The sequence below is a fragment of the Triturus cristatus genome, chromosome 8 (genome assembly GCF_964204655.1).
Source record: "Triturus cristatus chromosome 8, aTriCri1.1, whole genome shotgun sequence".
NCBI lineage: Eukaryota > Metazoa > Chordata > Amphibia > Caudata > Salamandridae > Triturus > Triturus cristatus.
The window spans coordinates 1,223,988,449-1,224,004,825 of record NC_140591.1 but is presented as its reverse complement, the minus strand read 5'-3'; the positions used below and the strand labels follow the sequence as shown (position 1 = coordinate 1,224,004,825).

General features: G+C 44.8%; 1 protein-coding gene across 2 annotated transcripts in view; it reads right to left on the bottom strand.

Annotated features, from left to right (window-relative positions):
* The window catches only part of MYO16 (myosin XVI), a 2,357,781-nt gene that overhangs the window by 1,454,504 nt on the left and 886,900 nt on the right, over window positions 1-16,377 (bottom strand). For both annotated transcript variants that reach the window (XM_085622905.1, XM_085622906.1), the window contains exon 14: window positions 11,916-12,015. In XM_085622905.1, coding sequence (XP_085479031.1) covers window positions 11,916-12,015 — 100 coding nt within the window. The remainder of the gene's footprint in view (window positions 1-11,915; window positions 12,016-16,377) is intronic.

Sequence of the window (16,377 nt, the reverse complement as noted above, 5' to 3'; positions counted from 1 at the left end):
ATATTTCCCATTTGGGATATCAGGGGTGGCTGGCAATGGTACTGTGGACAACTGACTGCTTCCCCAGTGGGATTCAGTTATCACCTCAACTTAAGGGTCCATTGGCCATATTATCAAGATCAGCGTTAAAATTATCGCCGCTTTAGCGGCAGGAAAATGCAGCTAAAGCGGCGATAATGGGCTTCATAATATTCCCTTGAGAATTCCAATAGAAACCCATGTTCACACCAGAACATGGGCTTCTATGGGAATTCTCTAGGGCATATTATCAAGCCCATTCTCGGCGCTTTAGCAGCAGTTTTCTGCCGCTAAAGCGGCGATAATTTTAACGCCGTCCTCGATAATATGGCCCCATGAGTGATGAATTGTTTGCTACCGCACTTTCAGTCACAAAGCATTCCACTGTGAATTCCGAATAGGTGGGGTATGCCCTTTTTAGTCCCAATTCTATTTGTGATTCATAATGGATCACAAAAACCTTTTTACATGTTGTATAGACTTTTCTCATGAAAGATATTTGATACATTATAAAAGTTTGTTTTGCAGCTGTAAACTCTGCGTTTCTGTGGAGCTCGGGCTTTGTGAAGTTTAAACACAAAAAAGGTGATGGGAGTTATGCTAGCAAATAGTCTAAATCACTGGCATTCGCTCTGAGTAGCAAACAAATCCATTGTTTTTAGACAATTGTGGCACTCCAGACAGAGGCCTATCATATGCAACTCAGTACTGCCCGTGATCCTAATGAAAACAGTCCATCAGAAACTGGCAAATGAGGCCGCCATTCAAAAGGGAATGCAAGCAATTCCAGACCAGTTCTGGTCTTGTTAGGTCTCATCCGTGAGGTACAGCTTGGATCCTACCTAGCACAGTGAACAAGAGTTCCACGTCTGGGCATATGTTTGGCTAGTTAGGGTTTTATATTAAACACATGAAATGTGATGGAAGTAATGCTTGTGAATAGTCTAAACCACTGGCAATTGCTCTAGGTAGCATTCCAACCCATCATTTTTCACCCTTTGTGCCACCCTAGACAGAGGCCTACCTTACGCAAATCAGTACTGACCGTTCTCCTCATGGGAACATCCATCCCAAACTGCCAAGAGTGGACCTCTTACCTCAAAATACCTTTGTATGTAAGCCCCAAATCTAAAAAATTGTGAATGTTTTGACCAAGGGGAAATTGTGTTTTTTTTAAAGAGGTCTTGAGGTATGAATACAGATTAAAACACAGGTTTTACTTCTGTATTAGCAACAGAATATCTCTCACTGAAATGAATAATAGTGAAAACCCTAATAAACTAGCTATTCAATGGTCCATAAGTTGATAGGTCATAAAAGAAGCTTATCCTGAGAGGCTCAGTTCACAATGAAGAATATAGATGGTCTGTTTCTTTCTAGTCCTTCTTCTGCGTCCACAGTAAATTACAAAGTCAAATAATGGACAGCTAACATGTTCCATCCCTTAAAAATAAGAATTTATAGAATCTTCATGGGAATTATGGGGTCCTTGGCAGGGACATATTTTGAGCCCCCCTTTTTTATTTAATTCATGTAATTGTCAGAATGGACATCATTTTTTGAAGGGGTACGCCCACATTTCCCTGTTTTGTTTTGCTGGCTTTTGGGCTTTGCATGTTGTGGTATTTCCAGCCAGTATCACAGCACATGTGTGTTCCCCTAAAAATATTCTGTATATTGACTTCACCTAACTGGCTCATTTAACTCTCCAGTAATGCCATGGTAGGTTGCCACAGGAACTGTACTAGTGGTGTTGCTGTTTGTAGGCTAGAGCTTGTAGTTACACCACCCACATATATGACCAAAGTGTACTGCTCCGGAGAGTACCATTGGGCTCTGACTGCAATGCAGTTTAAAGTACTGTGGTGACATTAACCAAGGAAATGTGTTTTGCCATGTAGGAAACCCTATTGTATATATTAACTAAGTCATCCCTATCTGTGTCTGGGTTGGCACACAAGCATCAGTGAGTGATATATGAAAATGGAACATGCTACAGATTAAGGAAAAGTATGTCCATATACTTAACCAATTCAGAAAATGTGTAGGTAAAGCTACATTTTCTATGAAAAGACCTTCTTGTTAAAACTTAATTCAGTGCTGAAAGTGATATGTTTAGTAGAAAAACTGTTCTTGAAACCTGTAGAATGCAATGCCTCAAAACAAACTGGCCGGTAATCACAGGCCTCCTAGAATAAAATGAGTTTGCCCAGGAAGGTAGAAGTAATGTCAACAGTGAACACTTACTAGGTATTCGTCATCTAGTGAAGTCGGGGCAGGAACAGATGCCAACGCAAGGAGCAGCCTGAATAGTTATTGCTTTTAAAGTGAAGATCAAACATAGATGGTATTCGGGGGACAGTCTCAGGAACTGAAACAACTTATGGCTGGGGCAACTTTACCTCTTTTCTCGATCCGGCACTGGGAGAAGTGAGTATATCTCATCTTCATATGAGAGCGACTAGAAGTAAGGACAAGGCGCCTGCAGTTAGAGGAAGTGATGTAAAGACGTAAGGCCTGACTCCATTTTAAGTAGACAGAGACTCATTTTTCTGATTTTTGCAGAATCATCAACAGGTCTGCCTTTGACACAGATGTTGTCTGTCCTTATCTTTCCAAGAACTGTGAAAGTGTCAAGTCATTTATATATAGACATCAGCAAAACACTTGATGCACCATCAGACTGGAGTAAGTGGCATTTTATCTCAATTTCAAGATCAAACAAGAACAATAGCCAAAACAGTGAAGTCTGAGTTGTCATATATTTTGCGTAAACTGAGTCTCTGGCTTAGCTCTACAATGCTTGTTTTCACACCCACAGGTGACACGAGTGAATTTAGTTCAATGCACCAACGCTTGAATGTGGGAGACTTGTTTTTGTAGTCCCACAGAACCCCACCCAATATATAGTTAAAGTGGCATCACTGCTTTTTGGTTACTTACATTCCCCAAACTGGGATCCAGGGACACCATTGAGATCAGAAACAAACCTTTTTCGTTCTCTTCAATCACACGCACACAAGATGTGCTAAGACAAAGACACTGAAACTAAGAAGCATGTTTATTTCAAAAGGTGCACCCTGCTGCTCAACACTTCCAAAATAACCACAGAGAACATGATTAAAACAGCACAATTGCACATTAAAAACAAGGAGAATAAAATTAACTTTTAAACCATGGTTAAAATGTTATTTGAAACCTTACACCCTAAACCCTACTTCTAGGCACTACGCTATGAGAACATGGTCTTTCATCCCAGATTATCATGAGAAAGATACTGCCAGAGATGTTCCTGCCTGCCAGAGATGCTGCTACTGAAATTTGGTACCCAGCTCTTGTAGGAGCTGAAGCTGATCTGATGCATATTTTCCTCTCACAGGAAACACGGCCTCCTTGACTCCTGATAATTATAGCATTCTGCTATAACCAGGTATGCAGTGTGATCATTCTACCTATGAAAATATATATGTAAGTAATTTTGCTCTCATTGCGTAGCGCATAGATGTAGGTTTTCAGATGACATTTTAACCGTGGTAGTAATGTACATTTTATTCTTGTTGTTCGCAATATGCAATTATACATTTTTTTGTTTTTGTTGCAATTATACCGTTTTAATCATATTCTGTGTGGTTATTTAAGATGAGCTGAGCAACAGGGGACACCTGTTACCTCCTACAGGGAATAAGGGAGCACCTATTGCTGTAGGTTTCTCAAGCTTGACTTTGAAAAGATTATTCCCATTCTGGTTTTCAATTCTTTGATTTCATTTCATTTGACTCCATTCATATGGCGGCCCCTATTGTGATAGGTGCCAATTACAGGGAAGCATCTCAGGCTTCAAGGTGTCCCTGATATGGGTGGGGGATTGGCAGTTACATTTGTAATAGTTGTTCTCATGGCATATGCCTTTGAGACATTGTACTCATAGATGGAGTTTGAGACTACAGCGGCTGCCTCTGGGCAGTTTCGGGCATATAAGGCAGCATGCACCACTGCCTGCAAATTATAGGGGTTACCAAGATTTGGAAATCCCTTCAACTTACTAGGTGCACCAAAATGTACTTGCTAGCCAGTTGCCAGACATGCACAGGATATTCAGTCTGGGACCACTGTGCAGTCTTGCCTTGCTACATGGCCATTCCTTGTCCTGACAGATTAGCTCTTTGTCTGACCTAGCCCTTTTTGCAGAGGTATCCCCAAACTTTTTGGCCTGTTCCTCCTATTTTTCTGACCCTCTTTTTGTTCGCTTGGGTCTTTGGGCACTTTACTACTGCTAATCAATGCTAAAGTGCAGATGCTCTCTCCTTTAAACATGGTATGATTGGTTTACATCTGTTTGGCATATTTAATCAACAAGTAAGTCCCTTGTACGGTGGTATCCTACATGCCCTTGGCCTGTACATTAAATGCTACTAGTGGGCCTGCAGCCCATATTGTGACACCCACAAAAGTAGCCTCTCAAACCTGTCTCAGGCCTGCCACTGCAGTGCCTGCGAGCACAGTTGACTGCCAAATTGACTTGGCATGTAAAACTACTTGTCAAGCCTTAAACATTCCTTTTTACTATATATTGGTCAACCATAATGTAGGCCCTAGGTAGCCCTATGGGCAGGTTGCTGTGTAAGTAAAAGGTAGGACTTGTGCCTTTATTGTGTGGCATGTCCTGGTAGAGACAAACACACTATTTTGTTTCTCACTACTATGAGGCCCACTCTTCTCATAGGTTAGCATTGGGAATTCCATTATATATGATCAAGCAGTAATTCTTGATCTGAAAGGAGTAGTGCTGCCATGTTTGGTATGTTTAGAGTGATAGCGATAAATCATGCTTACTGTGTAGGTAGAGTTTTTATTACTATTTTAGAAATGGCACTTTTAGAAAGTGAGCATTTCTCTTTGCTTATAACTCTATGTGGGTTGCCGCCTGACTCCAGTCCATGTCTGGGCCTGGTTGACAGCTACATCTTATGCTTACTTTCCAGACAGCCACAACACAGGAGGGACTAGGTGCATTGGCATACTGATAGCCTTCCTGGGCAAGGAGAGAGGAAGCCGGGATGCACTTACATTTGTATAGCCCATGCCCTGCCCTCACACAAATGGCTTGTTTACCCCCTACTGTATGTCTAGAGCCAGGGCTGAGTTGAAAGGTGGTGTTGGCACTTCCAAGGTTTCTTTTGCAGTCACTTCAACATCAAAGACATTTTGAGTATAAGTACAGGGGCTCGGACCCCACATCTTTAAACACTGTTTGGACTTGTAACCAGACACTGCTGGCTGCATACTCCCAGAAAGAATTGATGTGCTTCCAGGAAGAACTGCCATTTGGACTACCTGCTTGGCTCTGCTGGTCTGCTTCCTACTGATTGCCGGACTGCAGAAGGGACTACCACTTGCAAAGTGCCTTTATGTGCTGGTCTGCTGCCTGCCTACATGCTCTGTGTGCCCCAGTGTTGGCTTGCCCCCTGTTGAGTTTCAGGATCACAAAGGACTGAAGTGCTGATACTTTTCTACCATTATCATGTCACCCTTACACTGACACTGTAAAGTTGCCTAGCAATCCCTGCGTATCCATGTGTATGGGAGCATCCCTGGAGTATTGAGGGCATGTGGGCTTCCTTGGAAACTGGCTCTGACTCACATTGGCTAATCAGTGTGCTTCAACTCACTGAGTACTCCGTGGCTTCCCCCCACTGACTGTCTCTGTGGTGCACGGTTGGAGTGTGCTGTGTCCCTTGCGGTGCTCCAGCGAGGGAAGCTGTACCTTTTCTCCCCGTCCCCCCTCCTCCCCGGGAGGATTGGGCCTTCCGGATGCCCGCATGACTGTGGAAGCTTCCCATTGGGGATTTCGTTGCTTTCAGCTCAGGAACGCCGTAGAGTCACTGCACATCTTTTCCCGCTGGTCTCCCTGGAGACAGGCTCATTGTTGTCATTGTTAGGGGCAGGCCAGGCTTCAGAAGACTGTCCACCCAGCCCTCCCTTTGACCAGTGGGTCTGCAGACAATCCCTGGCAGCCGTAAACGTGAAGTGAGATCCAGGGGATCACACCACTGCCCTGCCCTGCCTTTGCAGGCGGTGCTGCTTGCACAGACCAAAGAGATGCAACTAGGTGGCCACAGAGGGCCCCAGGCTCACCTACACTGAGGAGACTGCACTTTGTGATTATTCTGCATGGTGCCCGAGGAGAACCTCCCCGCTATAATATACTATGTGTGTGCCTGCCCCCCATTGTGACATACTTGGGGTCATTGGTTGTTCAACGGCACTGCGGGGTGAAACATCGACGGACGTCCCCAGTCGCAGAGAGGAATCCTGAGTGGTGAGCTTGCTGTAAAAGTACCATAACGCCTGATTATAAGCACAGGTGGTTTTCCTGCCTTTTCAAGGAAGGGGCTCATAACTCGCATACCCTTTTGCTCTGTACTGCTTTCCCAGTCTCAAGGGGCCAGAATCCACTTGTACTCGTTTCCACCACCAGCTTACAATTTCAAGGGTAATAGGCTCACTGATGCTCCTGCGACGTACTAACCTATGCTTTATTAACTCATACAATCCTTTATGGTTTATCCAATGATGCATAGAGATCATCTTCTACCTGCCTTTCATGTGCAGGAAGTCTGATACATGTCGTTTTTAAACTTGCCTAATTCAGGGAAACCCCTTGAATGATTGTCTGGATTACTGTATTTGGTGCAGTAGACATGCAGGAGCGTCTGTGCTGATGGTTATGGTGATACTTTGTGATTCCTGATTTACTAGTGACATACGGTGATTTATGTGTTTTTTATATCTGAACCTGCTGAATATCATGTCTTACACTTGCACTGATGTTATCATATATGAGGACTGACTCCGGATTTGCAAAGTATTTTGTAGTATTTATGGTTTGTGTTATATGGACAATAAACAATATATTTTTATATATTCCTTGTGGAGTCTCTTTTGTGGTGTATTTATTGTGTTACTGTTGTAAATGTGTTGCACACATGCTCTACACATTGCCTCTGGGGATAAACATGACTGCTCTGTGTCAAAAATCCCATTTCTAACACTCATGCTGATGTTGTAGGGGTTTTAATTACACAGTCGCCTTATACAGGAAACTTATACTGTACCCATGCAATCCATTAGTCCACAGAATTTAAATCCTATCATGGGAAAAGCTCCAGTGAAGCATGAAGAGATTCCCTTCTGCATTGCTCACAAGACTAATCAGTTAGAATCAATGTATCCATTTACAACACCCCAAAAAATCATAGATTATTGACTATGTGTCTCTCTCTAGGGATTGGTCCCACCGGAAGAGGACTGTAACACGTAGGAAGCGTATTTGCATGCATTTACACCAGCACACCTTCATTGGCAGTTCCCAATGAGGTACAGAATGAGCACAGACCTTTAGCAGCTCTGGAGTTAGGAATAAAATTAATGGGGAACTTCTCTACAGTTTTCTTAATCATCCTGAGCAAGGAAGCAGCTTCAGTTCTGGATTCACGCCAAAGACTGGAAGCAGTTTCAGTTCATGAAAAGGAATTACCAGAAAAAATCACAACAGTATACACCTCTGTAGGCTGTGATACCTTAGGTTTATGATCCGCAAGCCACATTTAAAACCTAAAAGTGATACTGAGCGTTCCGCTAAAGAGAAATGTTGAACAGAAGGCAGAAAGAAGCAGAGGGGCAGAGAGAAAAGACGGATCTGATATCCCAGATCTTCGGAATCCAGTAGGGATGGTTATAAGTTAAGTGACCACAATAAACATTTAAAAACTAGATGGTAGCAGTATTCTGATATCTGCACAGACATGGGTCCCTTGCTCGCTGTGCCACTAGACTCAACGTAGCCTGGCTGCTGAGGGGTGAAACTCTGATACCAGTCCCAGGATATTTGTTTCCGGTCCAGGGATGACCTGGCCTGGCAATTCGGGCTGGACTGTTCATGAGGGTCAAGACTGGTTTGCATATGGGTTGGTCCAAACCGGGGTGGCGTAGCTAGCAAAAGAACGATGAATTAATCCCCGATCTGTGACTGGTGGTGAGTAGTTGAAAAGTTTCAGCACTCTGTCCATCATATTGTTGTTTTTGCTATGTGTGCCCTAATTGGCCAAGGGTATGCCCAGACGTGGGTCCCTTGCTCACTGTACCATTGGACTCAAGCTAGCCTGGCTGATGAGGGGTGAAACCCCAAAACTGGTCCCAGGATGCTTGTTTTCGGTCTAAGGAGGACCTGGCCTGGAAGTTCAGCCTGGACTGTTTCCCATGAGGAACAGGGTCAAGACTGATTTGTATATGGCTGGGTCTAAATTGGGGTGGCATACTGAGCAACAGAACAATGGATTAAATCCAGATCTGTGACTGGGGTGAGTGTTTGAAAATTCTTAGCACTCTGTTCATCATTGTGTTGTGTTTGCTATAGCAACAAGTGTATTTTAATGAAAGTATACCACAGGTGATGTTTTGAAAAGATTCAAGCACATCTACGACACTGTGATATGTGAACATTGCGCATTTGTGACGTGTGTGCCGCTAATAACATTGAAGTACCGTGGCCGCACATGCATGCAAATTTAATTAAAAATAATTTACAAAAATAGAACAGAGAGTGAATAAAAGGAAAAAGATGACAGGATAGTTAGTATACCTTTGTTAAATCCAGGCGTACCATGATGTTTTCAGCTGCTATGTTTGTGTTGAGGGTGAGCAGAAGCAGTGACGGGCGTGGCCTCTGTTTAAGGGAAACGCTGTATTTGTGTTGGAAGGCGTAAGCAGCTAAGGCCACCACCATTTTAAAATAAAGTTACCACACTCAGCTACTCGCCTTTCACAGGTTTCTGCAGAGCTCGGACAAGTGGATAATTTTGTTTTCTGGAAAGCATAGAATGTGAGCAGTTTACACTGTTATGGGGGAACATCGCACATGAAGCGCGGCCTCACATGCAAATATACATTTGATGTTTGTACTGGTGCATTTGTGTTGAAGGGTGGGCATAAGCATTGACAGGCGCAAAACAACCATTTAAAGGAAAGCCACCAGCTCCGTAGTGCAGCTCACTTACCGCAAACACTTGTTGCTCCCCTCTCATCTCACAGATTTCTAAAGAAGTTGGATTAGCAGAATATAAGTAAAAATAAATATAATGCCTTTTAGAAGGGTGGGCGGAAACAGCAACTGTTGATCTAAAAAACATGAAAGCGGTGCCAGCTCAAACAAAGCGTGGCACCCGTCCACATAGCTGCGCGGGGAGTCTATCTGCCTGAGAGCTGCCGCAGGTGCCTTCTACTCGGGGCTGCTGCTGCTGGCCAGCCTCTTCCTTCTGGGCTCTGCGCTGCTCTGCTGCCCCGAGGAGCAACAGGCCGGGACAGGGTGCAGCTGTCAGAGGAACCAGGGCAGGACAGTGACTACCAAAGGGCAGCAGCCAGAACTTCTTGCTCCTGCGCATACTGGTTTTCATGCTGGGTGTGCTGAGTGCCTTCGGAGCGCAATCATCGACGGGGACACAGTGTCGCTGGTGGAGAGGAAGTACTCGTCTTGCGGCAAAGATGTTCAGGGAGGGGGGCTGTGTGGGGAGGGTTCTGTGGAGAGCTCCTCTGGAACTAATACCCGCACATGTGTGTGTGTGTACGTTGTCTGTGTGCAGCAATGTTCGACCCCCTTGCCCCACCAAGAGAAACTCAAAGTGATTAGTGTCTACAGACTAAATAGCAGGTCCCCAATATAAACCAAAGTAAAGGGGCCAGTAGCCATTGTAGGTTACAAATGACGACATTGCCATACTAAGGAGGGACTCGAAAGCCTATTAATCAATCAGAAGCCTTTATTTATGAAGGACAAGCCAATAAAAAATATGGGTGGGGGAGTGGGCAGGGCTTCCCTCCCATATTGAACTACCACAGATCATCCCCAGAGCAGCGCTTGTGCGCTGGCTCAGGAACAACCTAAAAACGGTGACACAGGACGAGAGGCTGAAGACAGCATGAAGAGGGAAGAGAAAGGATTGGACTCTATCCTGTAGTAGCAGGACTTTATAAGATACATCGATCCAACTATGAATTCTCCTGAAAAACTAGACTTGGGCGTAAGTGCTCCTCAACAGCGCAGAAGTCACAATGATGAAACACTTCAGAGGTTTCGGGTGGCGAATCCAACTGATGAGTTCCTGTGAGTTCAGACTCCAGATAAACATTTAAATACTCCTGATAGGGTTTATGATATAGAATTATACAGATTGAATCAAGCTGTCTTCTGGGCCCATTTATCTGATGATTATGACATGATACTAGGTGAGTAAGACTGGCCTCCAGTGTTTATTAGGAAAGTGCCCCATGGAGAGGAAGTAATGGGTAGCTTTTTCTCTGATAGTACCTGAAGACATCAGGGACATTAACACAACTAAATGGGCTGTAAAACAGCTCTGGCCTTATACAGAAACCAAGCAGGGTGGGGCAAAGATTCTATTCCACAAGAAATTTGCTTACAAAGTGCACCTCATGTGCAGGCGCAATACCCTTTAAAGCCAGAAGCAAAGCACAGTATTGAAGGAATATTAGGGCATAATCGTACCTTGCCTTTCACCAAACATGTCCCTTTTGCCCGGCTCCAAACCTAACGCACAGAACGTTATGCCCTATTACTTGCATTACAAAAGGCTAATCCATCAGTTTCCACACTTATAGTCAGTGGCGGCTCCTCGTGGGAGTGCTGCGGGGTGGTGCGGCGGGTCTGGGAGGGGCAGGGTGGGGGGTAGTAAACTCCGGCTTACGGCCGAACGGAGTTAAGTAAATAAATAAATAAATCAAACGAATTACATTGTGCGTGCTGTATCGCCATTTGGCGTTGCAGCGAGGAGCCTCCACTGCTTATAGTGTTGGATTCATCCTTCTGTGTGCAGAGATACAATGCCGATTTGCAGCATTGTCGATTGAATGGATACAAAGACTCAAATGGAAAATAGATTAAAGATCAACAACTCTGGGTACCGTAGCTGTCTTACAAGATAAGCTTCCACTGATCCAAATGAGGCACAATTGTGCGGTTGACTTAGATGCCAAAGCTGCAATTCGAACTATTAGAGTAGCAGCCTTAACCAGATTTCAGACAATGTTCAACACCTAACACCAAACAAGGCAGAAAGCCTCCCACAGGCTTTCCTTCTAAGTATTCCTACACCCTTAATTCAGACCACACTTCTCCAGTCACACTACAAGGAGTGGGGGACAGGATAATACCTAATAGGCTGTCCAGATTAAATTTAATCAGGGAAGTAAGTGACTGATATCTGCCCGTGTTGGTGTTAAAGAGACCGTAGCCATGCTACATCAATGCTACTGGTGTCCATGTTTAAATAGACAACAATGCATATGCTGCAGACTCAGGCCTCTGACAAGCGAGCTATGCATTGGGTTACAAATGTCTTAGATAGTGTGCATCATTTGATATCAGATTTGAAGATTTTCTCTGTGTAACATGTCTTACAAGGGAAAACATATAAATGCACCATTTAAAATCGTTGTATTCAGAGGGAATGACCATCAACGGCAATGCCACCAAATTACTGCATAGCTCAAGACATCTCAGGAATGCATTGCCTCCATATTCCAAACAGAATCTTCACATATGATGTTTTTCAAATACCGTAGTATCAGCAGAGCTGTCACTGAAAAACAATATAGTACTATGGGAGGCTACAAGGCTATCCCTTAATTTTTAGATACATTTTTCATTTTTTATGTTCGTGCGCCATCTAGAGGAGTGCAGTCAGAACTGTCGTTTCCCCACTTCAGTCTTTTTTCATTCACATTTTCGACATACTATAAGTATTTTTCATAAAAACACATTGGTGCTGTGCTCATTACTTTTTTTCTTCAAAAGCATATAAATCAGCATTGAATATCCTTACGTGCTTTATTTTGGATTCAAATGCGTTGGACCTCGACCGACATGCGAGGTGCTTCACTATATGCTTGCAGGCTTCAGTCTTCCCAGATCCACTTTCTCCACTGTGGGGAAAACAAAGACATGTCAACGCTCTGGTTGTCGTATAGTGTCCAATATACCCATATCCCGCATTAGACTGGGATTAATAAGGCTTGTTAATACAGAGCAATAAGATAACAGGACTATTGATTACAGAAAACACAGAGGATGAACTCATGGGTAGGGTGACCAGACATCCCGGTTTCCCCCGGCCGGTCCCTGTTTTTGTGCGGTGCCTGGGTTAAACAGAGAAATGTCCCGGTTTTTAAGTAGTGTCTCAGTGCGCATGCTTACTTCTCACGGGTGCTGAGACGGGTCTTTATTGGGCTCTCCATTTTTGCCCTCAGGGTGAAAAAAAAAAATCTTACCACTGCACTGCACTGCATTCAAAGAGACCCGTTATAGGGGCATATTTACAAGGCGGTGATAAAAAATTATCTCCGCTTTTGCGGCCGTTTTCGGCCGAAAAGCGGCGATAATTTTATCGCCTAATTAGCAAGGCCACGCTAACGCGTGAAACCTTGCATTAGCACACGTATTCTTATCGCCCAGCTTTGCATCTCTAATGAGATGCAAAGTGGGCGTTCCTGACCTGACATGACAGGAGAAATGTCGCTAAGCGACATTTCTCCTGCCATCAAGCCTCACGCTATGAAGCATAGCGACAAGAAAAGTAGTGATAACCCATGTTATCGCTACTTTCCTTACGCCTGCTTCAGGACTGACTTAGCCATGATATCCTATGGAAGGTGGATATCATGGCTAAGTTTGTAAGGCCCTTTCAAAAAGCTAACGCCACATTTCGTGAGATTATTGCTGGATTTCCAGCGATAATCTCACGTTAGGCAGTTAGCGATAGGATTTTTATCGCTTTTTAGATAAGCGTTGCTAATAGTACGCTATCTCAGCGATAAAAATCCGCGTTAGCCAGCGATAATTATCCTAGCGCTAAATTCCTCATTCTATGTGTGCTGCAGAATGCAGCCCACATAGAAAGAGGAAGTAACAAAAGAAACAAAGATATTTCTCCTTGTTACACCACCCCTGAAAGGCATATGCTTTTGGTGAATTTCCAGGTTTATCAATTCTGGTAAATCTGCGAATGCAACAGAAATCATGGGTGTTGCATAGGAACACTCACGTAACACTCATGGAGCAACTCCCTGGCGCAGAGTAAGGCAACACAGCGATTTGCACTGCGTTGGTTTACTCGTGAATTATGAAGCCATTCAGGGCCATGCAAGGTGGCCTTGCATGGCTTCATAAATGTCATTTTTGTGTTGCGTCGTTCTTACACCACGTTGAATGGTGCAAGAGTGACACAACAGGGGTCGTAAATAGGCCCTTTAGTGTCTGCATTCTGTCTCTGGGTCACATGACTGGACGTAGCTGACACTTAGACTTTGTGTATTCATCTAAGACAGTCACACACAATAGAGAGTTTAGATGTGCCTAGCTGGGCCATCACTGGCAGGATGGGAGAATGAAGATGGGCACAGCCCTACTTACACCTGACTAGGCAATGTGCTGCCTCTACAGAAAGGGCTGCATACCCCCTGTAGTTAGTCTGGAGCCAGTGCACGGAAGGCAGGAAGCCTGTGGACTTCAAAGGGAAACCTCCAGAAGATTCTCTCACTTCAAAGAAAGGCCCAGGTTAAAATGTTGGGCCCACAACATCAACTCTTCAGTACACTTCTGGACCAGTGCATACTCTGCCAGGAAGAAGGACTGCTGTGCTGCTAAAAGGATTGGCACTTTGCTGGACCCCTTCTCTGAAGGACTGATGCCTTGCTATGCTGACCTGCTACCCTTTTCTGGGGTGAGAAGGACTGGACCTGCATCTGATGAATTCAGGACCCCAGTGTGACTCCAAGAGTGAGTTGTCTGGCGTCCTGAATAGAACCTCAGGACAGAAGCATCCAACAATATTGAACGAGCACCTGGACTCTGCCATCTGTGAGTCCTGCCCTGTCAAGTGGTGCCACCTCAGTCCTGGAACTTTGGATGTGGGCCTTAAGGTGCTTGGCCAGCCCATTTGTTGCTCCAGCAGAACTGACACATCTCCTCTGCTGCGCGGTACAATCTAGAGCAGAACCAACACATAGCCCCTGCGGCAAGGATTCTTCCAGCGCAAGGACTATGCATCAACCTCGCAGCCCGCATTGGAACTGCCGCTCTTCAAAGCTTCACCAACGCAGGCCCTTGCATTGGAGAAACATCCTTTACCCCGCATGCGCAAAATCTTTTACAACGCAGGGCTTTACAACGCAAACTGTTACAACGCATTCCCCAAAGTAAAGCCCCGGTGGAGTTAGAATAGTAAATTGAGCTGTAATGGGCAATGCGTTGTAATGGATTGCTACATCCTCTCCCCTGCCTTGGGGAGAGGATGTGGCCTAACGGTTAGGGCAGTGAACTTCAAATCAAGGGAACCGGGTTCGGGTCTCGGCAATGACGCTCAACATCCTATGATTCTGGGCAAATCACTTAATCTCCCCGTGCCTAACAAAAATGAACGTGTCCTCATGTAAAGCAACTGGTGCTCATGTAAAGCACTGATACCTGGTTTCGGGTCAAGTTCGCGCTATATAAAACTTCGAGAAAATGAAAAAAGAAAAAAAAGAAATCAAGCAATAAGAGGGTTTATATTCCTAAAGGTTTGGTGCCTGACTTTGTTGTGGGGGATAACATTAACACGTGGTTTAAAGTAATTGTTTACTACACATTCTTATAGATACTTGAATATTTTAATTGACAACAAAAGGTTTTAATGGTTTTAAGGAAAATAACAACATTTTTATAACCTTTTAATATAGGAGACAAACTGTCTCAGTTTTAATTAACTAAAACAATAAACATTGATTGTGAAGTGGTTTAAAGCTTATGAGGTGGCTTTACACGTGCATAGGATCCCTGAGGAGGATTGAGGGACCAGCATCTGGAAGCATATCCCTTGGGAGGGAGGGATGGTCTACTGGTCCTAGAGAAAAGGGACAGGATAAGGTATCCCCCCTGAAGGAAACCCTTGTAAGAAAGTATGGCCTCGCTCCTGAGAAGTACAGGCAGAATTTAAGGGCTTGCCAAAAGCTGGCTCATCAGTGCTGGGTGGATTGTGTGGATTCTTTTTACAAGTCACTGGATGGTTGGGTGAAGGACAGTGAAGTAAAGAGTTGCCAAGGGCGATACAATTTGATTGTAAGAGAGCACATGTTCATTCTTTGTTTGCGGATCTGCGCCAACACCATAATGATAGTAAGTTCACTGCCCACAGGGAGCTAGCTAAAGAGGTGGACCACTGGCTCAACACCATGTCCACGAGAAGGTATCCGGGTGGCTATCACCACAGGGGTGGGCAGGGTCCCCACCAGAAGTAGTAGAAGGCTTCTCACGTAAAAAGAAGGCGTTCTCTAAAGGCCCACAAACTAGTTCAAAGGGTCAGGAAACCCAATCCCTGTCTAAACAGAAAAGGAAGTGGTTCCCTGAGTATAAGTCCTCAGGGGAGGCACCCCCTAAGTGCAATGAGTGGCAACAGGATGGGCACAACAAGGCTGATGCCAAGTGTCACAAGTGGGCACAGACCCCCACTGGTGAGCAGACACCAGGGCTGGCTAGTGTAGTGCTTGTGGAGGAGATTGCCCCAGATTTTATGGGGGTAGTGTCGCAGTTACTCTAGTGACCCTGGGTGATGGTGCACAGAGTTCACTTGCCTAGTAACACTAGGAAATAGAGGCAGCGGGTCACCATCAATGGACAGAGGATGGAGGCTCTGAAATACAGTGTGGGCAGCATGACAACTGTCATATGTTATCTAGTGACTTCAAAGCAGGTAGTCCTTAATGCATTCCATCAGGTTACTGTAGCTGACAACCATGAGAATCATTATCCCATGGCTCTGGTTCCCTTTGAGTAGGGCAGGTCTAAGATTCCTTGATGATAGCTGTGAGCTCATCCATGCCTGTGGATTGTTTGCTTGGCAATGACCTTGAGCACACCACCTGGAAAGAGGTGGAGCTCAGGTCTCACCTTGAGATGTTAGGGTTGACTGTGTGGTTGTTAATGACCATACAGTCTAAAGTCACCCAAGAGGGTAGTCAGGAGGACCTTAAGCCTGGAAAAATGGCCCAGGTGCCTGCCAAAAAGAGGAAGACCAGATGCAAGGGAAACCCGCTCTTGAAACTTCCACAGTCCGGCAGGAGGCGGAGCCTGAAGGTGATGCCCCGGAACCTATGGGCAAGAACATTGGCACCCTGGAGAACATACCTGTGCTGTTCAACTGACAGTAGGAAGGAGGTTCCAGCAGGGAGGAGTTCTACAAGATGCAGATTCAGTGCCCTACTCTGGAGGGCCTACGATGGCAGGCTGAGGCCCAGGCAGCAGGTAACACC